Source organism: Megalopta genalis, chromosome 2, assembly GCF_051020955.1.
Source record: "Megalopta genalis isolate 19385.01 chromosome 2, iyMegGena1_principal, whole genome shotgun sequence".
NCBI lineage: Eukaryota > Metazoa > Arthropoda > Insecta > Hymenoptera > Halictidae > Megalopta > Megalopta genalis.
The window spans coordinates 33,051,873-33,076,408 of NC_135014.1; the positions used below are offsets into that span (position 1 = coordinate 33,051,873).

The 24,536-nt window shown below is 30.8% G+C and overlaps 6 protein-coding genes across 26 annotated transcripts; 3 read left to right on the forward strand and 3 right to left on the reverse strand.

Annotated features, from left to right (window-relative positions):
• The first annotated feature begins 95 nt into the window (after nucleotides 1-95).
• Nucleotides 96-3,345, forward strand: LOC117225564 (galactose mutarotase). Its single transcript, XM_033479238.2, has 9 exons — nucleotides 96-1,501; nucleotides 1,576-1,758; nucleotides 1,831-1,979; nucleotides 2,050-2,277; nucleotides 2,346-2,510; nucleotides 2,572-2,672; nucleotides 2,747-2,852; nucleotides 2,937-3,116; nucleotides 3,213-3,345. Exons 1-9 carry the CDS (start codon nucleotides 1,426-1,428, stop codon nucleotides 3,303-3,305), a joined length of 1,281 nt encoding a protein of 426 aa, XP_033335129.2. The 5' UTR covers nucleotides 96-1,425; the 3' UTR covers nucleotides 3,306-3,345.
• LOC117225562 (ATP-dependent DNA helicase DDX11) lies at nucleotides 3,007-7,009 on the reverse strand. The gene is made up of 7 exons (XM_033479235.2): nucleotides 5,687-7,009; nucleotides 5,141-5,617; nucleotides 4,526-5,073; nucleotides 4,230-4,453; nucleotides 3,975-4,154; nucleotides 3,692-3,907; nucleotides 3,007-3,618 (listed from the first exon to the last, which is right to left on the reverse strand). Exons 1-7 carry the CDS (start codon nucleotides 6,376-6,378, stop codon nucleotides 3,364-3,366), a joined length of 2,592 nt encoding a protein of 863 aa, XP_033335126.2. The 5' UTR covers nucleotides 6,379-7,009; the 3' UTR covers nucleotides 3,007-3,363.
• A 373-nt stretch (nucleotides 7,010-7,382) lies between these two features.
• Nucleotides 7,383-10,537, forward strand: LOC117225565 (putative palmitoyltransferase ZDHHC24). Of its 3 annotated transcripts, none has more exons than XM_033479241.2 (3): nucleotides 7,383-7,516; nucleotides 7,897-8,379; nucleotides 8,467-10,537. In XM_033479241.2, exon 3 carries the CDS (start codon nucleotides 8,584-8,586, stop codon nucleotides 9,439-9,441), a length of 858 nt encoding a protein of 285 aa, XP_033335132.1. In that variant the 5' UTR covers nucleotides 7,383-7,516; nucleotides 7,897-8,379; nucleotides 8,467-8,583; the 3' UTR covers nucleotides 9,442-10,537. The 3 variants fall into 3 exon arrangements, with proteins under 3 accessions (XP_033335132.1, XP_033335131.1, XP_033335133.1); XM_033479240.2 differs by lacking the exon at nucleotides 7,383-7,516 and adding an exon at nucleotides 7,686-7,825; XM_033479242.2 differs by lacking the exon at nucleotides 7,383-7,516 and having other exon boundaries at nucleotides 7,946-8,379; nucleotides 8,478-10,537.
• LOC117225563 (sulfhydryl oxidase 1) lies at nucleotides 10,264-13,460 on the reverse strand. Of its 2 annotated transcripts, none has more exons than XM_033479236.2 (3): nucleotides 12,908-13,460; nucleotides 12,076-12,328; nucleotides 10,264-12,005 (listed from the first exon to the last, which is right to left on the reverse strand). In XM_033479236.2, exons 1-3 carry the CDS (start codon nucleotides 13,185-13,187, stop codon nucleotides 10,613-10,615), a joined length of 1,926 nt encoding a protein of 641 aa, XP_033335127.2. In that variant the 5' UTR covers nucleotides 13,188-13,460; the 3' UTR covers nucleotides 10,264-10,612. The 2 variants fall into 2 exon arrangements, with proteins under 2 accessions (XP_033335127.2, XP_076375311.1); XM_076519196.1 differs by lacking the exon at nucleotides 12,908-13,460 and adding an exon at nucleotides 12,597-12,864.
• A 152-nt stretch (nucleotides 13,461-13,612) lies between these two features.
• On the reverse strand, nucleotides 13,613-17,735 carry tra2 (transformer 2). Of its 6 annotated transcripts, none has more exons than XM_076519225.1 (5): nucleotides 17,576-17,735; nucleotides 16,524-17,030; nucleotides 16,010-16,224; nucleotides 15,821-15,915; nucleotides 13,613-14,215 (listed from the first exon to the last, which is right to left on the reverse strand). In XM_076519225.1, exons 1-5 carry the CDS (start codon nucleotides 17,588-17,590, stop codon nucleotides 14,190-14,192), a joined length of 858 nt encoding a protein of 285 aa, XP_076375340.1. In that variant the 5' UTR covers nucleotides 17,591-17,735; the 3' UTR covers nucleotides 13,613-14,189. The 6 variants fall into 6 exon arrangements, with proteins under 6 accessions (XP_076375340.1, XP_076375341.1, XP_033335136.1 ...); XM_076519226.1 differs by having other exon boundaries at nucleotides 13,613-14,870; XM_033479245.2 differs by having other exon boundaries at nucleotides 15,821-15,918.
• Nucleotides 17,736-18,398: 663 nt separating this feature from the next.
• Nucleotides 18,399-23,995, forward strand: LOC117225395 (protein Loquacious). 13 transcript variants are annotated; one of them, XM_076519219.1, is made up of 7 exons: nucleotides 18,402-18,600; nucleotides 19,377-19,701; nucleotides 20,115-20,235; nucleotides 20,286-20,598; nucleotides 21,398-21,547; nucleotides 21,641-21,752; nucleotides 23,626-23,762. In XM_076519219.1, the coding sequence occupies exons 2-7, from the start codon at nucleotides 19,386-19,388 to the stop codon at nucleotides 23,760-23,762; spliced, it is 1,149 nt and encodes a 382-aa protein (XP_076375334.1). In that variant the 5' UTR covers nucleotides 18,402-18,600; nucleotides 19,377-19,385. The 13 variants fall into 13 exon arrangements, with proteins under 13 accessions (XP_033334815.2, XP_033334816.2, XP_033334813.2 ...); XM_033478927.2 differs by having other exon boundaries at nucleotides 18,403-18,600; nucleotides 20,100-20,235; nucleotides 23,626-23,995; XM_033478930.2 differs by having other exon boundaries at nucleotides 18,403-18,600; nucleotides 20,304-20,598; nucleotides 23,626-23,995.
• Nucleotides 23,996-24,536: the final 541 nt, after the last annotated feature.

Here is a 24,536-nt window from a genome sequence, read left to right on the forward strand (position 1 = left end):
GAATAATTGTAAGAGTGATCATTGACATGTAATATAAAGTGCAAACATTTAAAAACCTATCTACTAAATGATTTGATTTACATATACATAGACTAAATATTTTTTAAATAAGTAAGAATTGGTTTATTAGAACTATTTTATTTTGAAATTGTGTAAGACCAAATATTGCTGTTCTGAACATGTTTCTTTTAGTATAAATTGGAATTGTAAATATTTCCTTATTGAAATTACAATAATACTGCATGCTGCTTACAAATTAGTAATTTATACAATAACACTTATGACCAAGATGATAATTGTGAAACATGTGTGCTTTCAATGTACACAAAAGTATTTGCTGCAATATCTCCTCCATTTTCTACGTTTCTCTGTTGTATAATATTCTAAATAATTTTACTGAATGATATCTGAAAAGAATTTGTATTATGGAGTTATTGCAGTTATTCAATTATTTGGTATTTGTGTGTGAAATTAAGTTTTGTCAGTATTTTTTTGTAATATATGAATTAAGAGGACGTAGAATGTACTGCAACCCGTAAACCCATAATCACTGACAATTTATTTAAATTTTGAATTACTCTGTAGTTGTAAGAGTATTACTAATAAGCTAAGTGCAATGTGTTCCACATGTATTTAAGTAACAAATGACTGCTTTGGTGTGCGCCTTAAAAAGTAATGAAATGCAGAACCCAAAGCTTGAAAAAAAAATTTTGTGTAATATAACTTAAAACCATTGTACAATGAGATAGGGATTTCAGAGAATTTTCTGTGGTAAATATAGTTTGCCAAACAGGATATTGGGCACTGCACGACCATCAATAATTATGAATACAAGAAATAGAATAATATGGGAAAGCAGGCATCAAATATTCAATTTATAGTATGCAAAATTTAAAAGAAGTAAATACGTTAAAGAAATGCAATAACGAATATCGTCTTCGATTTTTTACTCGACACGTTTAAATGTAATGAACAAAAAACTGAACGGGAAACGTATCGATGCGGTGTCTAATTTGCACTAAAAATTCATGTATTTTTCCAAGCATTGTACATTATTCTATAAATATTAATTATATAAATTATAAATAGTAACTGGAATATATATTATATTAATTATTACAATTATTGTAACATTCAAGCATCACAGATTGTAGGTGGTGCTTTATTATTATTAATAAATCATTTCAAATAACAGCAGAAAAAAAATTAAATTTTTTCTTTCATACGTTTGGTAGTAATAAATACATATTCCATGTTTTTATATCCAATTACGTACATATCTAAAAAACAAATGACTCCGTTGTTTAAGCTAGAAAAAGGACAAAAATATACTATATTTTAGATATGAAAATTATTGTACTACTTTCAATACTATGAACATTTTGTTAAATAACATCGTTTCAAATTCATTTTTCTAATTTATTAATGAACATGGATGTTCATGGGTGCAATTGCAAAAATGTAACAATTACAGAAGGAATATTTGGAGAAATCTGGGTCGGTAGGTTGTTTGATTGTACATTGTTATAGCATAAAAAAGATAATTTATGTTAAATACAAATTAAAAATAATCAGATAATGATGAAAATCAAGTGTTTACTGACTCTATACCAAAAATAGTAAAATCATATACTATTAGAAATGCTAATCGCATGGAAGTTATCATTATTACTTGGGGTGCTACAATTGTATCGTTGAAGTGTCCAGATAAGTATGGACACTCTGCTGACGTCGTTATTGGATTTGATGATTTAAAAGGTCTGATTTCATGTATTTCAAATAATTAAGTCATATTAATATCTGTTAGTAATCTACATCTGAATTTCAAAGAGTACATGAATCCTATAACGAATCCATTTATTGGATGTATACTAGGAAGATGTGCAAATCGAATAAAAGATGGACATATTACTATTAGAGGTAGAGATTATCAGTTAACAAAAAATGATTTCAATGGAAAACATCATTTACATGGAGGGGTAAATTAATTTTAAACATCTTGTATTATTATATATTTTCTGATTTAACTGTTATACACACATTCTCTAGGCAAATGGATTTGGTCGTAAGGTTTGGGACTCATATATTGCTGGATGTTCAGTTGTCATGAGCTATTTAAGCCCAGATGGAGAGGAAGGCTATCCAGGTGCAGTGTTAACTACAATAAGATTTAAATTAACTACAGATAACAAGTTGGACATATGTATGAGGGCAACAACATCTAAGCCAACAATAATAAATTTATCACATGGTTCAATGTTTAATCTAGCTGGGCATGTAAGTAGTCATCTATTTTAAAATGTGATATTTACTTAAATTATTAATTCATATCAAGTACTTCATAGGATGCAGGAGAAGTAGAATTAAAAAAACATAAAATATTATTCAATTGTGATCGATGGACATTTTCGGATTATACAGATCCTGTTCCAACAGGTGCAATACATGGGGTAGGTGGAACTTCGATGGATTTCAGAATTCCAAGAATTTTGGGACAATACATGGAAAAGGTATAAGAGTGTTAAATATTATTACATTTTAGAAACGCTGAAAATACTTGGCTATATTTAGGTACCGCCGGGGGAAGGTTACGATCACAATCTTTGTATTACAAGAAATGGACAATCTGGAAGTTTGTTTGTTGCAAAGGCATGGCATGTGAAAAGTGGACGGTACAGATTAATAAAATTGTTAATGTTACACTATTAATATACTACTATTATTTTAATTATATATATACATGTAGTACCTTAGAAGTCTACTCTGATCAATGTGGTGTACAGTTTTATACCGGAGGTCGTATACCACCCAGTATACCAGAGATTTCATTTATTTCTGATTCGTTCGAAGAAGTAAATATAATTATTAACGATGTTTCAACATTGTAAATGCCAAAATATTTTCAATTTTACAAATTTATATTTGTTTTTTTGCAGGAAGAAAATGGTGGAGATTTTGAAAATGGAAACGAAGAAGGAATATGTTCTGAAAAATCGTGGACAAAAATTACTGCGCCGAAAAAATTAAAATTTATTTTAGGAAAACGAGGAGTCCACTATAAAAAATATTGTGGTTTTACTATTCAACCACAAAATTATCCTAATGCAATACATTATGTGAGTATATTACTTAAAACTATATGTAAATTGTAAAATTTTAATCTTCTAAATTGAAAGTATTACTGAAAACCATATGTAATGAATTTTTTTCAGTCACATTTTCCATGTTGCATATTGTATCCTGGACAAGTTTATTGTCACGACTTAATATACAAGTTTAATGTACAACTTGCAAATTTTATGTAGTAAATTTGTATATTATAATATAAATCGTAATATTTTATAAGTTGTTTAAATTTGAAATCTAACTATTTTTAATGAATTTATTTCGCTTCTTAGTAAAAAATTTAGCTATAACACTGATCATGCTACCAAAGGTACTATGAATTATTACTGTGCGTTGAATCCAATGTGGAAGTGCTTTAGTTTTTTTAGAGTATCGTTTGTCAAATAGTACAACCGTTGAATAATCATTAATATGTCGAATAGCTCGTCCAATACATTGATTTACAGCTTTCATGCAAGCATTTTCATAAAAACTTTGTCCAGCATCTGAATTCTAATGAACATAAGAAAATAAGGATTTTTAACTGACTTACATTATATATTTCTGTAAGAAGATGTATACATACAACGTTTTCGTTTAAATATTTCATTTTCTCTTGTAGTTCTATTGATTTAATATTTGGGTATGGCATTCCTACTAATATAACACATCTACCCAAATCATCAGAAAAATTTAAACCTTCGCTTAGCTTACCACCTACTACACTAAATAATAGTGACCCATTTTGTGGGCTTTGTGGCGTTTTAATGCGTTGTGCATATTGATCCAAAATTTCGTTTACCTGAAAAATTTATGAATTATATGAATTTGTAGAAAGTATTTGATCCTAAAATAAACGAACGAAATACCTGAGAAGTTGATTTAGGCTCTCGAAAAATACATTTTTTTAAAGAAATTTTTGCTACAATACCAGATTTTTCTAAATGTTTGTACAGTAATTCTTCAAAATTATAGGAAGGTAAAAATACTACAATCCCAGCAGGTACAACATTACATATATTTACCAATGCCCTTCCAAGTTCATCTAACTGAAATATTGAAGGTATAAGATATATCATAAATAAAAATTTATGGCAACATAATAATTTTCATTAAATACACACCAGCTTCGTATTTTGTCGATTTTTGAAATTGAATTCAAATTCAATGCCAGTTGGACCACATGTTACAATACTACATGTTATGTTTTCTTGAGGAATTACATGATCACATGAGAATGTTACAATTCTCTCAGGTGCAGCACCTGCTGCTATAAATAATTGCTCTGTAAATTCATCCATTGGTGCCATTGTCCCACCAGCCAATACTACAGCTTTGGCATCACGTACTATGAATAACTGAGTATTAAATTTCTATAAACTAATTTAAACAATAATAACATTTAAACTTATATACATACCAATATCATGAAAATAGGCTGCTGGATTTAATAATAAAAATTTTATAGTACTTTGACCAATAGTTGGACCAGGAACAACAAATATTCGTCCATCGCTACAATTACTTTGTAAGCATTCGATAAAACTTACAAGTGATATTAATGGATTATTTGATTCTTCTTCGCACACTGTACCAGTAATAGTGTCAGTTGCATTTTGTTCTAAATTTTTGGTTTTAATAGTATTTAAAAATTGTGTTACTCCAGATGTTTTTGTGCGATTCTGTTGGATTTTCACTTGATCTCCATATTGTTCCATGAAACCTTGAAGTTTATGAGTCAATCGAGAATTCTTAATGAATTTCAACAATTCAAATATATTTACATTATCAATTTCTGTTATCAACTCAAACTCTTCAACTTTGTATAACTTTGCAGTTGTTTCTATATTAAGAATGTCACTAGGATTTGACTTTGTAGTGGCACCAAAGATAGTTAGAAGCTTTTTCAGGTAAAAGCTTAATTGACTTAAGCTTAAAACACTTTTAGCAGAAAACAATGCTTGGAACCTAAAACGTAATAGATTAAATAACAATAATATTAATTATTATTATTTAAACAGATTTTGTTTAATACCTTTTTTGGTATTGTGAAAGTTGGCTATAACAGTGCAATATATTTCTACCTGTAATCATGACACTATGCATTTTTTCAATAGCATCAAGTAAATTGTGGGCCTCATCAATTATTAATATGTTTCCTTTTAATTTGATTCCAGAACTAATTCTAGTGTTTTTATGTAATATAGAATTATATGGAATTAATATAAGCTGACTATGTGGGATTGCCTTTCTTGATGCATAATATGCACAAGTTTTAATATTTTCTCCTTTCTGTGCAATATCTTCAACATCCTGGATTTGTGTTATAACTTCCCCTATCAGTAAGTCTTGATTACCTGGTAAAAATGGACAACTAGTCATGATTTTCTTTCTTTTCAGATCCTTTTCATCTTTAACAGTTGTCTTCTTCTTTTGCAACTGTAAACAATTCTCATTTATTAGATTCAAATGTTTCAATCTTCTAATATTCTTGTTAACACAATAATTTTGCCTAAAATTATACATAAAAATAAATATGAGCTAACACATCTCGTATAGAAGAAGTTCATAAGAAAGTTACCTGGATGCCAATGTAACAACAGATACAATTTCTGAATAAGGACTTTTCTTTAGTTCTCCTATGAATTGTGAAAGTTGAGAATGAGTTCTTGAACAAAAAAAGATTTTAATATTTTCATAGATGTCTTCTTCATCCTCTTCACTTTCAGAATTATCTGAATGCTGAACTATATCTTCTAAAATTAGTTCTTCTTGAATATTTTCTTCTTGTGCATTCACTTCTTCTACTGGCAACTCGCTGATTGCTTTTTCTTCTTGTTTTGTGCTATCAGTTTTTATATGATTGTGTAATTTTTTGGTACCCTTGGCACTTTTCGCTGTTTCCTTGATTGAATCTTTTTTGCGGTCATACTGAAGAATACTGTTTAGTTTTCTTTGAATTGTTTGTCTCTCAGTGTTCAATTGCATTTGTTCAGTTTGTACAAACAACCAGTCATCAGAAGCATTAGAATGATCATGTATTTTCTTGTCGAGGTCAGAAATTGCAGTCTTTAATTGATCCCTCTCAGATTTTTCATGATCAATTAGCCATTTCAATGCACCACAAATAATTGACATAGATTTACCTGTACCTGTCGGACTTTCAAAAATTCCTAAACTGCCATTTTCCAGACATTTGTATAATTCTTTCATGAATTGATTTTGTATAGAATATGGTGGAAAAGGGAATGGAAATTCTTCAGTACTTTGCATATTGTCTTAGTTATTCAAAATTATGGAAGATATACTAGTCATAGAATCCAGAAAGCGCGCGCTAAACTCTGACTATAGCAAGGAGAGTATGAGAATACAAGAGTGTCGCATCCATATTCACGCTTCGGCTTTCAGCTATGTATTTATACATAACTTGCGCATGCACGCCGGGCCTCATAAATTAAAGGAATACAAGACATTTGGTTCCACCTTCGCACGATTTTGACCTCAAGAAGTTCCACGCCAACTATATCATGCAAATAAAGCTTATTTATTATTGCAAATAAAGAGGACGGATGATTCTCACTGCTTTTGCCATAAGATACAATATAAAATTCAGCAAGAATCATTTGCGTTTAAAAATGTACTATATTACCGACAGGGTAAACATAGTTTTGGAAATATACTTAAAATTACACAAAAATTATTTGCAGCCGATAATTTGTCTACTAGTTTCAACGTTTTTTCACTATGTCTAATGGCGCTATTTCTATACTTCGTATCACCTGTGTGAAGCTGACTCACCATACTAACTAATATTAAATATGTAGTCTTTTTAAGGGGATATGATTGTAAGTTTCAACTTCGTTTTTCAAATTTTTAATAGTAAAAATCATATAAAATTGCGAAATTATTCGTTGCTTTCGAAAATCCTTCTTGTAGAGTAGAACACTGATTGCTGCCCGTCACAGTTCACAAGTATTGGGATGGCTGAATTAACAAAATTTTGTAAATTCATAAACTAGAAAGTTTTATTTAAAATGTAGCTTACGGGTTTTCGAAAATTTTAATAATTGTAGAGATGGTCACCGTTTTAAGATATTTGTAAATATGCTCTAGTTTGTGTGGTCGAGAATCCTACTGGGTGAAAAGTACAAGTTGAATATCGCGCCATGTGTTTTAGATGGAGCACCAGACGTATGGGTGCGCGAAAAGAGTGAGACCGCAAGCACGGTAAAGTGAGACGGACTAGATTTCTCGCCCGTGTGGACAAACTCATAAAACCCGCTGGTTTCGTTCTGTCTCTCGATCACCTCCCGTTCTCCTTCTAAAGCAACTGCCCGGGCCTTGATGCATATTAAAATGGTGGGGATAATAATGGTTACTATGATGAAGCAGAATTGCTTATTATGGTGAGGTACGACTGTATTTCAAAAATTTCGTGTTATTAAAAGTCATCAGCTTCTCATGAAAGTCCCTAGTTGCCACGAGGAAGTTTCTGAAAATTTCTGAGAAACTACGAAGGGACAATTAAAAGCAATTACACATCAACAATGAACAATTAAAGAGCATTTGTTTAAGACATCACACATTGAGTTAGAGCAATTTTTTGAGTATTTATGTCAATTGATGTTTGGCAGTCATGAATGGCACGTGCTCCTAGTTCCTTATATATTTATTTATTGAAAATTCATTATTTATTGATAAATTTGTCGCCTGTGAAAGGGTGAGCAATTGGTTAGATGAAAAGAGCAATTCTTTGGTAGGTCATACACTACGTTTTATGTATTATTTCAGAATTCTCATAAAAATCACTAGGAATCTCAAAAAGTTTTTTGGATATTTCTCGAAAAGGATAAATGAACAATTAAAACTAATTGGTTAGTAATTATTGGCAACTAAAAAGCAATTTTTTGAGCTATGTGTTTCATTAATGTTAGTTACTATTATGAGCCAGCTTCACCCGGATATTTGTATCGGATTTTATATATCCAATTGTGACAAGAGCGGCAATATATAATTACATATCTACTCTCTCTATATATATTTACAAAAATAAATAAGCTTCTTTGCATGATATAGATGCAAGAAAGTTTACTCAACATTTCTACATTCTCAAAATATTCTGTAGTTGTTAAATTTTTCTGATAAGAAAGGATCAAATATAGAATTCTGATGTATCCGGCATATTCAGCTGAACATAACGTTGAAGAAGGAATAATGTACCTATATACCTTTACGTACATACAACATAAAACAATGATTTCATTCAAATAACTCGTGAGTACATGATTCATAAAACCACTAAATAATATACACGAGAATATTAAGAAGTAGGAGGAAAATAAAATAACAAATGGTGCATAGATGCATTTCAGGTTAAACAGAAACTCTTGAGAAACGGATATATCTACATGGATGAAAGACGATTGTTTCGGCTGAGTAAAATCACGTGTTCCACGAAAATACAGAAAGTTATTCAAAATGATTATGAGAAAAAAGATATGGCCACGAACTTTAAGCGATTTCTTATCGATGATATTTATCTTAACCATTGTACCTCTGATATATTGGTTTGAATTATGGGTGGTATTACCGGCTGTGTATGGTTTTGGATCATTACCGTACACGTTAAATTTTCTCCTTGGAAATTTCATCATGGTGAACATTGTTGGAAATTTCACATATATAGTTTTTTGTGATACTAGTACTAGAAGAGACATTATGCCAATAAGTGCTGCAAATACTAAAGAAGGCTGGAGGCTGTGTGCTTCTTGTGAAACATTTGCTCCTCCACGATCATGGCACTGCCCAACATGTGATATTTGTATTTTAAAAAGGGACCATCATTGCATTTTTACAGGATGCTGCATTGGTCATTACAACCATCGATACTTTATCATGTTTCTTTTGTACTTATTCATAGCAACAACATATAGTTTTTGTTTTAATAACATTTTTATTTGGAATAGGATACACTTTGAGTTTCCCATGTCAATTATAAAAATTGTTTTTCCATTAGCAATATTTGTTTTTGGATTTGATGGCTCTATAGACCAATTTTATTTAATATTATATATTGTATCTACTATAGGAATGTTGTATACTGGAGTTTTGTGCATTTATCACTTTCATTTAGTCATCAATGGCAATGTTGCTAATGAAAGCAATAAAAAGGTTCATATATATAATCTGGGACTAAAACAAAATATAAAGGAAGTACTTGGTGAACGATGGTATCTAACATGGATACTTCCTTATATAGCATCTCAATTACCACATAATGGTATAATATGGGATACAACAAGCTCATGGTATTTTTCAAGCCTTAAAAATAAATAAATATAAATTGTATACATACAGAAATATACAGGATTTTCCAGTAAAAATTACGGGATATATTTTAAAATAAGACATACTTAGATTTAACAAATTTTGAGTTCATTTTGATATATAATAATGATTATAACTATATATAAAATGCCATTAATAATAAGAGATGGAGTGTTTTTATTATAATTCATTGTAATATAATATGGGCAATTTATGTCATGATTAAATTTTGTCTACGCGGGTAAAACATGATAAATGCAGATATAAAGAATGTATTGTCACAAACCCAATCTATTGGAAAACTCTGTACATGATAGTTTTAAAAAATCTGTTAAGTTCTTAAAATTTCTGAATGACAAGATCATGTTTGTTAAAGGTTTTTTTATTATTTCTTTATGATTTCGACATATTCTATAGACAAAAATTAGGATACAAACGAACTGCTACATTATGCTATAGATTGTTATTATTATTTTTATTTACAAAATTATTTAGATCTTCATTAAACAAGTGATATAAACGTTGGTGAATATTGTAAAGGATATATGTTTAATAGAAAAGTAAGAGAGTTCAATATTTACATATAATAAAAGCTTGTAAACGTATCTATGAGTTCTCAAGCTCATATACATTGAGAATTATTTAAATGAATGATATAACATAATTGTACATTGATAAAGACTAGTCTGGAAGTTCACATATTATTCAATGTGTCTATATGATAAATCTAACAATCGATCTCTAAATAATTTTGATTTGAACTTAAAGATGACTAAAATGTAATAATATCTATATCAGAATTTGCAGCTGCATATTTGTGACTAATTAATATACCACTATAAAAAACTTATTTTATTACAAAAATGATAAGTCACATTATAAAATTTTATACATTAAACTTAAATAATTGTCTCAGTTGTTTCTTTAAGAACTTCAGATATACAGTAATGTATCAAAGAATGCATGTAACTACGATGTCTGTCATAAGTTTAGTTAACAACAGGTATAAAAAAACCAATTGAGACGTTTATGTATCATTAAATATACGTTCTTATGAAAACTAATTTGGCAAAAAATAATAAAATATGTACAGTATATAAACATAGCCACCTGAATTATTTTTCTATTAATTTTCTCACTTATTTCTTTAATTTTACAAATTTTAACAATGAAAAATAAGTCATACTCTACCAAGTAAACTAACATATGATTTTTTCTTATAAGTTCGTTTAACTGCAAATTTTATACAGACTAATATAAGTATGACAGTAGATGCAGTATATAAGACAACACAGATACTTATATCAAAAATTGTGAAGTCCCAACCAAGTTTTTTACTAGTCACATATTTATTTAATACTAGTCTTTCTTGTCTTATTTTCATTTTCTCATCATTATTTTTACGTACGTTAGATGAACCATAATTATTTATTCCTACAAAACTATATTTTCTTCTGAGATAATGTAAAACATTATATTCATTCCAAGTACCATTCTCGTATCTACAATTTGAACACTGCTCTATTGCAGGATACTGTATCTTTTTATGTTTTGGATCTTCTGTATCATCACCCGATAATCTTGCATTTACTTCATTGTGAGCAGACCATAACCATAAAATACTATCAGTCATATTAGATACCTCAAACATTTTATTTCTTGTAGCCATTTCAATGAAATGCTGAGAGCAATCAGCACATCCAAAAAAATGTTTTATATATCCGTGCATGACTTCTAATACCCTTCTTGGTTCATGTTTAGCATCTCTATTTTCAATAGCATAGTTAACTGTTAACATATGAAACATTGTCCAAAGACCACAAGTATAACCACGATAACCTTCTTTGCTTCCTTTACAACCAACCCACTCTGCAGGCCCAGAGTATACAGGCGACATCTCTTCTTCAGTAGATTTTATTATTTGACTAAACTCTTCACCAGATATATTATCTCTCCTTTTTATAATGTCACGAACCGTTTCTAGGAAGATATTGTCATATCTTAGTGGGAAAAAATCAGCTAACAGATCTAAATACTTTTTTAGTGCATCCATTTTCTCCCCATTTATTATTTTATGTAGTGGAATTTCATGACTGATGGAATATTTCAAAGTGTTCTCTAAATCCAATTGATACATATAATCACCAGTTATCTCTGTACTTTTTGGTTTTTCTGTTTCCTGTGATTGCTTTGGAGTAGGAGTACTTGTTGATTTATGATTTATCTCTGTCGAATAAATTTTTGTAAGACTTTGTTCATTAATATTTTCTCCCTTGGAAATCATATATTGCATAATAGTATTATATGTGCCCTCTCTTGTAGGTACTCTGATTTTAAGAGACTTCTGTGTCTCATTACGAGAAAAAACTATTAAACTTGGAAAATTGGTAATTTTGTTAGTCTCACATAATATTTCATTTTCAGATGTAACTCGTCTTATCTGTAATATTGGCATTTTATGCATGTCTAATATAGCTTCAGTTCCTAAATGTGAATCTGTTTTCTCAAAGAGTAAGAAAAAGTACTTCGTAGTATGTGGTACAGTTGTCCAAATATTTGTAATTTCATAATTTCTGCGACATTAAACAAAGAATGAATTTTAAAACCATGAATATAGATTTAAAGATATATGTATTAACATACCTGTATGGTGCAATATTTGGCCATGAAATACCACGCCCTTCTTGTTGTTCATTTTCTAACAAATTAATTAAACTGTGTCTTAGTTCATCAACGCTATCATACTTTTCCATCACCAATCCCATTGATGATTTATGTGCATTGACAGAAAAATATTTAAGCATCGGATAATGCATAATTTCATATTCACGACAGATTGGGTTGTTACCATCATCTGCACAATCTATTGCAGCTACTACCACAATATCTTTCCATGCTAAAAAGACCAACTAAAATAAGATACTTGTAACATATGTTTAATTTTGCATACTTTAATTAACATAATGTACATAACATATTGCTCATTTAACACATAAATAAAGTAATAATAAATAATTATTTAAAAACTATTTATTTAATAGTCGATAAAATAATAAAAATTTATGGTAATATGTATAATGACCCATAATAACCCTATCCACAAGTAAACAAAACTGATACGGATAAAAAAAGAGTCACGCTATGTATACAGAACAGATATTTACACAAATGTTCATTTCAAATAGTGTATTTTACGAAACCGAAAGACAAAGAAGTATTAAGAAATTAATTACGACAAAAATGAAATAAGAAACTCTATTCTGCATTCTAACATATATATATATGTGCATCATGGCTGTATTAAATACGCAATTTTGTCTCAAATCATTAGATATCTAGGAATCGTCAATTAATAAATACATAAGAATTTGAGTAACTTTTTAAAGCAACATATATATGATTTTGTACACAAATATTAAATATTTATCATTAGATACTTTATAAACTTATGTTTGAGAACGGTTATTATATTTACCGTAAACGTCATTTGCAAAAGCTTTCCACAAAGGTGCAAATCGAAAACAAAAGCCGCACCAACTATTGTAAAATTCGACTAACCATCCTTTATTGTCCCCGTAAACAGACGACTTAAAATTAGTCACATTTAAAATAACTACGTTATCACTGGCATTGTATAATCCTTGTGTCAGAATTTGACTTTCATGAGGTTCTTTAATAGAAGCAGCATTAGAATTCACTGTTATTATAGTGATTAAATACACTTTTAAGAATAAACCAACGTCGAAGTATTCCATGTTTTCGCGACTTTTATTCGCGCGGATGGTGTTTCAATATGTACACATACAAGAACTAATAAGTCCCCATTTCTATGAGAGTAGCTGAATATAACCGGATTCATTTTCATGAAGAATACGAACTGCAATTGTTCAAACATTTTGAAAAAACGAACTACATAAAAATTGTTTAATCCATTTGATTAAAAAAGTCTTTCATTAACGTTACAAACATTAAAAAAATATGTTGCACTATAAATAATTAAAATTGTTAGTTCATCAAAAATCAATGAGGGCATAAAATTAAATTTTGTATAAACATTTCATTATAATTGTACAAACAATGATATTAGAAAATTGATGCTGTATTTAAAATATTTCATCAACTTTTACTTAAGTTATTTTAATTTCCTTATAACGCAAAATAAGTTCGAAATAATTAATCATTTCTATTAAAAACACGGTTTATTAGCTGTTTCAATATGAATTATCGCTGCTTAATCCTATACAAAATGAAAACAATAGGACATCACTCTTTAAAGGATGCAGGAGGTTTTGGGATGGTGGAGGGAATAAGGGTAAAGGTATATACGTTTATTTATTTTATAACACCTAATTACGAATATACCATGTAACTAAACCAACTGATAAAGAATATGATCGGTATAAACCTTGGAGCACCTTACGCTCTTCCCTACTTATAAAAGATTTCGATGCTTCTTGAACATTTTCTGAAACGTTCGGCCAGTTTCACCCCCAACCACTGGCTTGTCCCAGGTCGGGGGCCTGACGATCAACGATTTCTTACTGTCTTGAGGCTTGCTTTTTACAGAGTGCTTGCAGTTCTTCTAGGCTTGAGACTTCTCAGCCGGAAATGAATGCGATTCGGATCATATTCTTTGTCACAAGCGCGAAAAACCTTTGGATCTTCGAAATTCGAGCAAGACAAACATCTTCAGATATCTTGTCTTCGACTTTTCAAAACTTTCATTTTTTCAGAGTGAAACTTCAAACTTCCCTCTATCATCCAATACCTCTTGATTCAAAACCTTATAAACAAACAAACAGGTTAGAGAACTTACTTCTACTTCCTAATTTTATTTTTGTTTTTTTTTTTCGTTCTTTTCTGTGTGTAATGTGTTTCGTTTTCCTTTACTTTTATATATCTCTGTTTCTTTTTGCATATAAACAACATTAAGGAATACCACATTTTCCAAATTCACGTAATTTTTAAAGCGATATTTTATGTTCAAATGGCTGGAATACAACTTTATAATAAAATTGTCAAAGGAAAATAGAAACTCAATTATATTCCAACCTTCACATTTATAGTCATTATGGTTACAATAACGTAAACCTTATCTTCATAAAACTATTAGGAAATGGTAGAAATATTATGAAAATAAGGTTTCCGAATCCATTCTAACCTTACTGTTTTCATGTAAAGAATATGCTACACTCCTTTGCATATTATTATGTTATCTCATTAATTGATATTGTACAATATCGTAATTTAAATGCCATATATTAATTGCATATGATGCAGAATTAGGTAAGGTAAGAACAGTAGTGAGAATGTAGTTTTTGCATTTTTGACCCGGTACAGTATTGTTAGAAGAAATTTGAGGTCAAAGGGTCAAGTCACACAAATGGTCTCCCAAACACCTGGCCTCTCGCATCACACTCGTGTCACTTAATACCGACCTGAAATTCATTAAGCAACAAAAACTATGATTGTTTGACCCAGGTTATATGGGTTACACTTAGTTACTACCGTACGATTTATTGGATGCATTTCTTGATGCTCCTGTCTTCCATTCTTGCTAATTTAACTACTTATTTGTACTTAAACATCATGTTTGAACTAAATATAAGCGGTCTACGAAAATATGAATCCAGATTAAGAATTACTTTTATTAACGATTGAGTTCACAAATATTTATATTATGGTATTTCGAATTCAGAATAAGTACTATTTAGTATCATATGTGGGTATATGTAATTGTTCATAATATTGTGCGAGTATAACAGAATATTGAATACAATGTCTTTCGTTTCACATTCTCTTGCATGTCATCTTGATTGATTTTCATCGTTTATATCTAATGCATATATGAGAAACATTCATGCACACTTCAGTGGACAAACTTAATGATGAATGAAGAATAGTATTAAAAATGATATGTTCTTATGGAATATAATCTCGTGGATTTCTTTTTCATTCACATATAAAAAGTCCTTGTTTATAAAAGCACTTGAGTACAAAATACATGTATCGAAAGTAAACAATTTTCCATCTCATTATAATAGAGAGTTGTTGAATTTATTATTATATCTTCATAATGATTTTGGCAAACATATCATTTAGAATTTACGTAACATTAATACATGTAATTTAACTGCACTCAATGTGATTTACTTCAGAATTGTATTATTAAACAGAATTATAAAAAATTAAAACTTTTATGCATGGTTGGTATTGTAAATTTTGGCGAATTATACAATATCAAATCAATGAGTTTTTGGTACTGTATTTTCCTAAATAAGGAGAGTTAATTGTATGGCTTGAAAACATAAATGTTATTTCAAAGGAGACACATATCCATGTAGACTGCTTATATTAGGCGGTGCCGAAGAAAAAGAAATAAACTTACGTGGTGAATACGAGCGCGATCTGGATCTGTCGTAGCGTGAACGTCGGCGACTGTAGTACGGACTTGGTGAACGTCGATAGCTTCCCCTGTAACTGCTGCTATAATTAAACATAATAATATGAACATTTTTCTACTACTTTTTTTACAAATTGTATTGCTACAAGAAGAATTGAAGAAAAATCAACTAACTCTCTACGCCTAGGCCCATCCCATCCTCTATCATGTAGGTGTGTAGGTTTTCCCATATAAATTCCAGGCGTGGGTGTGTGAGCTCGTTGCGTGATTGAAAAATCTACTCTTATTCTTCGGCCATCAATTTCCATTCCCGTGCATTGTTCTTTGGCTACTTTTGCATCTTCAGATGATTCAAAATATACAAAGCAGAATCCTCTAGAACGTCCAGTCTAAAAAAAAAAGATACTCATATATTATTTTTTATCTATACTCGCGCGTATATATTACTACCATACTAATTATTAATTATCCTATTCTTTATAATGATAAAATTAATAGAACATGTAACCAGAGGCCTTTAACATTCAACATAAACTTAATTCATGAATGTTCTAAATCTCTGGAACTATTTACTATTCCCCTTGTTAAATTATTATGGGGTTTTATTATTACTTAATGTTTCTCTTGTTTTCTTAGAAAAACATATATAACAAGTAAGTATCAAATTTATAATTTGATATTTAAGTACCTTAGCATCAATTACAACTTGTACTCGTTCAACAGGTCCATATTTTGAAAATATGTGATGTATTTGCTGTTCAGTCGTGAAAATAGAAAGTCCAAATACACCTAAGCATCGAGAAGGACATGGATTGTCCCTGTTACCAACGTGTCTTCGTCTAGATGACATTGGACTACGAGAGTGTGAACGGTAAATGTTCCTGTCACGTTCCCGGGAATAACGGGAGCGAGAGTAGGAACGTGATCTGCTACGAGAGTATCGCCCACCCCTATAAGGAGAACGACTGCGACTGCGACTACTACCACGATGACCTGCACTAGCATATTTGCTGCTGCGATACGACTTTCTTCCCCTTGACACAGAGCGACTTCTTGATCTTGAATATTCTTTTACTGGCCTATGGGATTCTTTACGTTCACGAGATTTGCGAGATCTTGAATGTGAACGCGAGTCTCTTAAACCTCCATCCGCTGTTCTTGGTCGTCTAGGACTTGCACTACGGCTACCACTTCGCTACAAACAGAATTATTATAAATTTACATTCATTTTACTTCATGAATTGATAAGAATTTCGTCTCTTAACACACTCTTTATAGGTATCCAGTAAGTGAAAGAGATTCGTAATATGATAATACCATTATAAAGAAAGAAGAAACAATAGTCATTTTATCAATATCATGAAGAAACATGCGTTCATATATACATATTTTTAAAAAATAATTTATTGCAATATGCATAGAACGATATTCAACTTTTTTCTAAACACCGAAAACTCAGTCAGAATAAGCTTAACCTTTCAATTACTAAAATAGTTAATTTCTAACATACAATAAATTATAGTACAAAAACGAAAGTACAAATATTTTTACAATTAAATATACAATTTATGAAGTACTGAAAATTGATATAAAGTACTTTAGGTCGTAACATATACGAAATATGTAGTTAAACGTTGATGGATCAATAATGGCTGTGGACAGCCGCATGTCGTTACAAAAGTATTGCGCCACAAAATTTTAGTTAAAAAATTTATTTTTGAAGAAAAGTGTAAAGATTACCTCAATGTCACTCATTGTAGAATTTCAGATATGTATAAATGTGTTGAAAAGTAGCAAAAATCCAAAGAAACGTATGGAATAATACGCCGTAGCGTCACTATGCAATAATGGCGTATGGCGTACAATCTTTGGGCCGTTTCAGCGGGCAACAACCGGAAATGATTTCAGGTGGTATACAAATGCGAAATACCCTAACATCCGGTGTTGCCAAGAAACAATTGTTAAAATTAAAAATGGCGACATTCTTCGGAATGGCGCCAGATTCAATATAAATTAAATTTATGGATATATATATATATATTTATGTAAACTAAAAATTCCAGCTTTTATTAGATAATTAATTAACTAACAATCGTAGGGTCTATACTTCTTCCTCTGTAAAGACAATATTACTTGATGTTATTTATTTCATTGTTAACTTACGTATATATATATTCATTTATTTAAAAGTACGTTATACGTTACACGTTATTTAAAAGTAATGCAACTTGCTTTATGTACATGTGTATGCATAAAATTGATGAAGATAAGTTCAAAATCAATCCACTTTGTGATGTATATGAAAATTTCAACGAATTATCAGTAAGAAAATTGAAAAGAATCATTTAATAGTACAGAATACTCATTTTTGTATCTTAATGCCTGTTCTATAGACCAAACTATTTGAATTAATCAACGATGAGAATAGCTCAAATTTACAGTATTATTTTGTAATCTAAATAAAATAGTTCTATATCAAATTTTCAAATTTAAAGATCCAGCATTTGTTTCCGTGAAACCGCCACTAATGCACCTGCGCAGAAAGATGCGCGTACTTTTACGTCTATAAAAATTGTTCACATCGCATACTGCGGCAGGGCCAGAAACGAGGAAGATTCTCCGGTAGCCAGCAAACCATTTTTCTGTCGTCAAACGGATCAAGCTTTTTGTGAGACTTGGATCGATCACAAAAAGCGGGATTCGCTTTTCGCATAGGAATTGGCCTGTTAAGGAGCCAGCTTAATCACACAGAAAGTTTGAAAATTGTGAGTAAAGGTAGTGACTTTTTTTGATTTCGTGTAGCGGACGATACTGTGACCGGTTGATCTGTGCGCCTTTATCATCATTTTAAATATAACTCTGTCAGTGATGAAAGTCATCACTCGCTCTATTCTCATTCGAATGTTAATAAGACTTAACCTTTATATTTTATTTCTATACTTTCTATGCTCCACATACTAGAATTAATCAATGAATTTTATAACAATCATGGCTGCCAGCCGGTTTTCGTACCCTTTTATACTGTATACAGCTTATGTTCGTCAATAACTACTTAACTGGAATAATAGTATGACCTTATTATTCTGACTGAATATTGAACAACATCAGCATAAAATCAAATTTTTTGTCATGTTGATTCCACGAGCTCATGGATATTCTGTTTAGTAGCATGATTTGTCAAATCATTAGAAACTTCGTATATTCGTAAACACAGTGTTTGAAAATTGGCTTTATCACGTGAATTAACGCATTTAGTGATCAATAATTTTTTCTATGGGATTATAAACAAAAATTGTTTAGAAAAATTTACAAGCATTTTAGTGAATCATTATTTTCTTTTGGAGTTAGTGTTTTTAAGTCTTTTTTTATTAATATTTTTCACTTTACATTATGCTTATAATTGGTTGATACTTAACAACTTGATAATAACAATATGTTGTAATTTACATTTATAAAATTTATTGCAACTTATATAAATTACAATGTGTTCATATGTTTAATTGTATTATTTAATGAAGGTAAAACACATTTTCATCTGTAGATTACAAAAATGGAGGAAATACATCAACCACAACAGGTTGGGCCTAATGCAATGAGCATTGGAAGCGGAGTTCTTAACCACCCAAATAATGTTAACCGACGTGGCAGAGTCCGAATGACATTACATAGTTTAATGGTGGAAAAGCTTCCATTAAGTGAGGCTGCTCAATTGGAGATGAAATCATTGAACAGTAAAACACCAGTTTCTATTCTTCAGGAATTGCTTTCTCGTAGGGGCACAACACCAAAGTATGAGCTAATACAAGTAGAAGGTGCTATCCACGAGCCTATTTTTCGTTACCGTGTCACTGTTGCTGATATTGTTGGTTTGTATCTAATTTTGATGATATTATTAGTTAATATACCTTAACTCTACAAAAACACACTATCTTCTCAAATTATAAAATGTCATAGTGGGATTTCTTTAAAAATTTTTTGAAAACTTGAAATACTGAAATATATATAGTTCAGTGCTACAAGATTCAATTGTCTAAGAGAAGTTAAAAAAAGTTTCTTATTTACAATTAAATGATTTTGGTGTGCACTTGCAGGGTTAATTATCATTAATTTATAAATTTAGTTTAAATGATACATAATCTGAAAATAAATACACAGAAATGTAAGCAACTGTTTACTTATTAATTAGGCTATTATGCCATTAGTTGCTTACTTAATTTGAATTCCATTCAAGTAGTGAATGATAAGTATTGATTGATTGAAGCAGATCCAATTGTTTCAGCAATGGGGACTGGAAAGTCAAAGAAGGAGGCCAAACATGCAGCCGCACGGGCTGTGTTGGACAAGTTGTGTAGACTAAATAGTGAGACACCAGATTCTCCACTCGCAAATAATGTACCAGAGTAAGTTTTATGATTACATGTATATATATTTGAATAAATCAATAATTCAGTTTATTCAATTTATGTAGTTCTGAAAATTTACAAGAGTTATCCGAGTATGGAGAGGAAAAAATAATCACAAATCCAATTGGTGCACTGCAAGAAATGTGTATGTCACGTCACTGGCCTCCACCGAAATATGCTATGGAAAATGAAGAAGGTCTGCCACATGAAAGACAGTTCACTATTGTTTGTTCTATTTTGAAGTACCATGAAGTTGGTCAAGGAAAAAGTAAAAAAGTTGCGAAGAGGCATGCAGCTCATAAAATGTGGCGAGCTCTACATGATGTGAATTCTGAAAATCCTAATCTAGATGAGGATGAGGTAAGAATAATTCTTATTCTTCTATTAAATATACTTTCACGTAAACATAATTTTTCCTGCTTCAAGTAAACAAAAGTATATATATTATGTTTTTAATTGTTCATCCACTCAGCATTCAAAAATTTAAATATTCTATGTATAAAAAAGAATAATCACTTAACTGTTTCGAGACTACTAACGCATACATCGAAGCAATTGTGTGTGTTAGCCACAAACATAGTTTACTAATTATGATACAATTTCTTACCATGCTTTGGATGCATTTTTTGACGCGGATTTCGAATTTGAACAACCACTACTGTGTTGGCATAATATCCGTAATGATTTCAGCATAAGATTCTGAATTTCAGTTCTTATAGGGTTACCCCTTTTGCTGTTTTGCTCGCATGACATACAGGCAAGGTATCCGGAATCTCACTGTTTTGTTCCTTTTTATTGAATAGCGAAAAGGTTAATATGCTTTTGTGTACTTGTATGTGTACAGTTTTAGTGTATGTGTGTGTATGCTTAGTGAAGTGGAAGTGATTTGGCACTGTAAGCAGTATTACGAGGTATAAGCTACCTTTCTGATCACCATTAATCTATAACGGATAATTTGTTGAGGATATAAATTGTGTAATATGTATGTGTTATATGTATTTATGCTAAGACATACTTGTACAGCAACACATGTTAATTAACAGTAAACACGCTTGGATCATTTCCACTTCATTTTACTCTTAATATAAGTGCAGTCATTGGTGAATCATCTCCAATGATAAGCATATAATTAAGCTTTTAAATATATTGTCCGTTATAGGTTTTACAAAGAAATGCAAATGTGAATGCCCGTTATGCAGATCTGAAAGGTAGCAAAATTTCAACATTAACAACTATTCATAGCCTTAAAGTTTCACAATTTCATAAAAGTCTGAAGTCATCAACTGGTGTTAAACTATTTGAACTACAGGTGTGTAATGAAATTGAACTTTATTAAAAACATGTAGACGTTGTCTTCTTTTTCATCATATTATATTCTCTTTGTTATATTTATCTGTTACAGAATACATGTTTAAATGATGGTGATGTAAATTTGGTACAATTTTTGCAAGAGATAGCTTCCGAGCAGCAATTCGAAGTAACTTATGTTGATATTGAAGAAAAGTCTATCAGCGGTAAGTTATTATCAATTAATATTATATTAATAAAATATACTTATTTTTCTGTAAGCACAAGATCTACAAGAACATCGTGTTCTGTCGTCGGTATATCGTCCCGTATTTGTTCATTAAATGCCACTGCAATTAAGTGTGGTTTTTTGTGTTTTTTGAAATACGTATTTAAAAATGAATCATAATAACCCATTCCATGTCCTAAACGTTTCCCTAAAACGCACAAAAAAATATAAACTAATTTTTTAACAGAACATTTATTATTTATTTTTTTAACTTACCATTAATAGTAAATGCAACACCAGGTAGAATTATCAAATCCAAACCACCTATAATAAAATGTTACTTTTATAATTAGATATATATAATGTTTTCATAACTCTAATGTTTTATAGTAATATTATTTGAAGAGTTAGAACGGAATTTTTATAATATTTTTTTACATTGTATTTAAAGACTATTTAAAGACTAAGACTTGAGATTACTTAATAATCTTATAAAATATAAATTACTTACCATTTTTTAAAGCACTTTCTTTAGTTTCATCAAAGTCTGGTTGTTTGATATTCCATTTAGTTAGTGGTAAATTTTCGTACTCTTCCATCGAAAGCAATTTGACCATTTCCATTTTTTTCCCTTTATATGTAGGTACAAATACTTCCCTTTTTGTTTCAAAAAGATGCTTCAATATGGGTAATGTATTGATTTCATGTTGTGTACTTAGGAATAATGAGACCCTCCTACTTTGTTGAAATTGTGGCATAGCACATAGCTGAAGTATGTAGAATCGTTTTTTCTTTAGTAATAAGTTCATTCAAAAAGTAATAGCATGTAACATAACCTTCTTCTGCTTACTATAATAAGTTAGTTATGTTTTTATATACTTACTTTCTCAAATACTTTCCTTGATTGTCTATTTTGTTCTTCAGAACTAAGTTGGTCAAGAATAACTTTCACTTTTTTACGTAATTCACTTTTAGCAGATTTGATTACAGACATGGTTTTTGTGAGTTCTTTCTAGTAACACAGAATTTTCCCATATGTCTTACTCATGTAAGAGAGCAACCACATGTTTTCCAATTACAATAAAACTAAATGTGTGACCTGTAACCGCTGTTATCATAAAATGTACAAATACAAGTATTCAGTAATGTTTGATAATATCTTCAATTTTATAAATTTATCTTTCCTCCTCTCCAATCAGAAATCTTTATGATATACACAATTTGAATAAATAATAATACTTTATATATTGTTTAAATTAAATAATCGATGTAATTAAAAAGATAATAATAGATAATAATCAATATTTTTATTTTATAGAGTGACTCATTTTAAACAATCTATGCAGATGATGTTTCTTGAGCTATTTGTTTATTAGCAAAATATTTAAAATAGAATATTTTTTGTTTCGAACGGAATTATACAGGATGTCTGCAAATACTTTTTGCGATGAATCACTATCGATGGTTGTGTGCACTTAAAATTGATATCATTGGGGTGTCTGTAAATTTCCTCAATAACTTTAGATAGATATGGAATTATTGTTAATGTTTATAAATGTAGGAAAGTTTCGGATATGTTCTGTGGAGGAAAAGTTTGAACGATTGTGATTGATATTGAATGACCTTCAAAGAAAATCATATCTAGGTCACTAAATTTGCCTTGGAATTGATTGTACATTTAGCTTATTCGGTGTCAGGATCTTTAACAAGTAGTCAGCAAGTGATTCTACATATTTATTTCCACTTTGAAAGTTCAAGTCGACTTTGAAATCAAGCACTACTGCTCGAACAGACACATCGATTGATTAAAATGGCACTGTACTTTTCTTTTAAATGGGAGCTTAAAGAGATCATTTTATTTACTATTCCAGGTAAATGCCAGTGCCTTGTGCAACTGTCCACACTTCCAGTAGCAGTTTGCTATGGTTGTGGTTTTACTAGTAAAGACGCTCAAGCTAGTGCCGCTCAAAACGCTTTGGAATATCTGAAAATCATGACCAAAAAGTGAGCCAGCGCTTTGCTCCTGCCAGCTGTCACAATCAACTGCAAATCCCACAATAGTATGCTGTCCAAGAATCAGAACAACAATACAGATACGAAAATCTTATCGGTGACCAACCAAGTGTCGGACAAGAGTAAAAGTGGTTCGAAGCTCGATCACGTAGGGAACAAAACTAGACTTTCTAAGCTATCTGTTCGAACGGTGAACACCGTAATAGGGAACAAAGACACCACTCTGAACACGATCGCTACTGCACCGGGTGCAACAGTCGCCGCGAGTAGGATAAATCAGCCTCTGAAGAAGAACAGCGGCACTAACGAGTCCATAAAGTCGACCGATCAACAGTTATCAAAGAGTTCATCGATCGTGACCACGAATCAATCCAGCGTCAAGTTCGGTAGCGTGAGAAGCGTGACTACGACCTGTGTCGGTGGCAACGTTTCTCACGAGATTCCAGTGAAGTCCAAAGATTACTCCACGAAGAAGTATCCCAGTGAAATCGACTCAAAGATGAAGAACTATCAGATGCAGCCCGATTACAGCAAGGATTCGTCCATTAACAACCAGGACTACAAGTCGAGGAACAACACGGCCATGAACAACTTGCCGTCGAGATTCGTGAACCAGACGCCGGTGCCAAGCTTGCACAGAGAGAACCACGCGGCCTCCAATACCCATCATTCCAGACCGACTTCGCAGAACGATAACACTGCGTTCGCGGTGGCTAGGAAGGCTTTGGAACAGCAGAACACAGCCTCGAAGATGGCCCCGATCAACTTC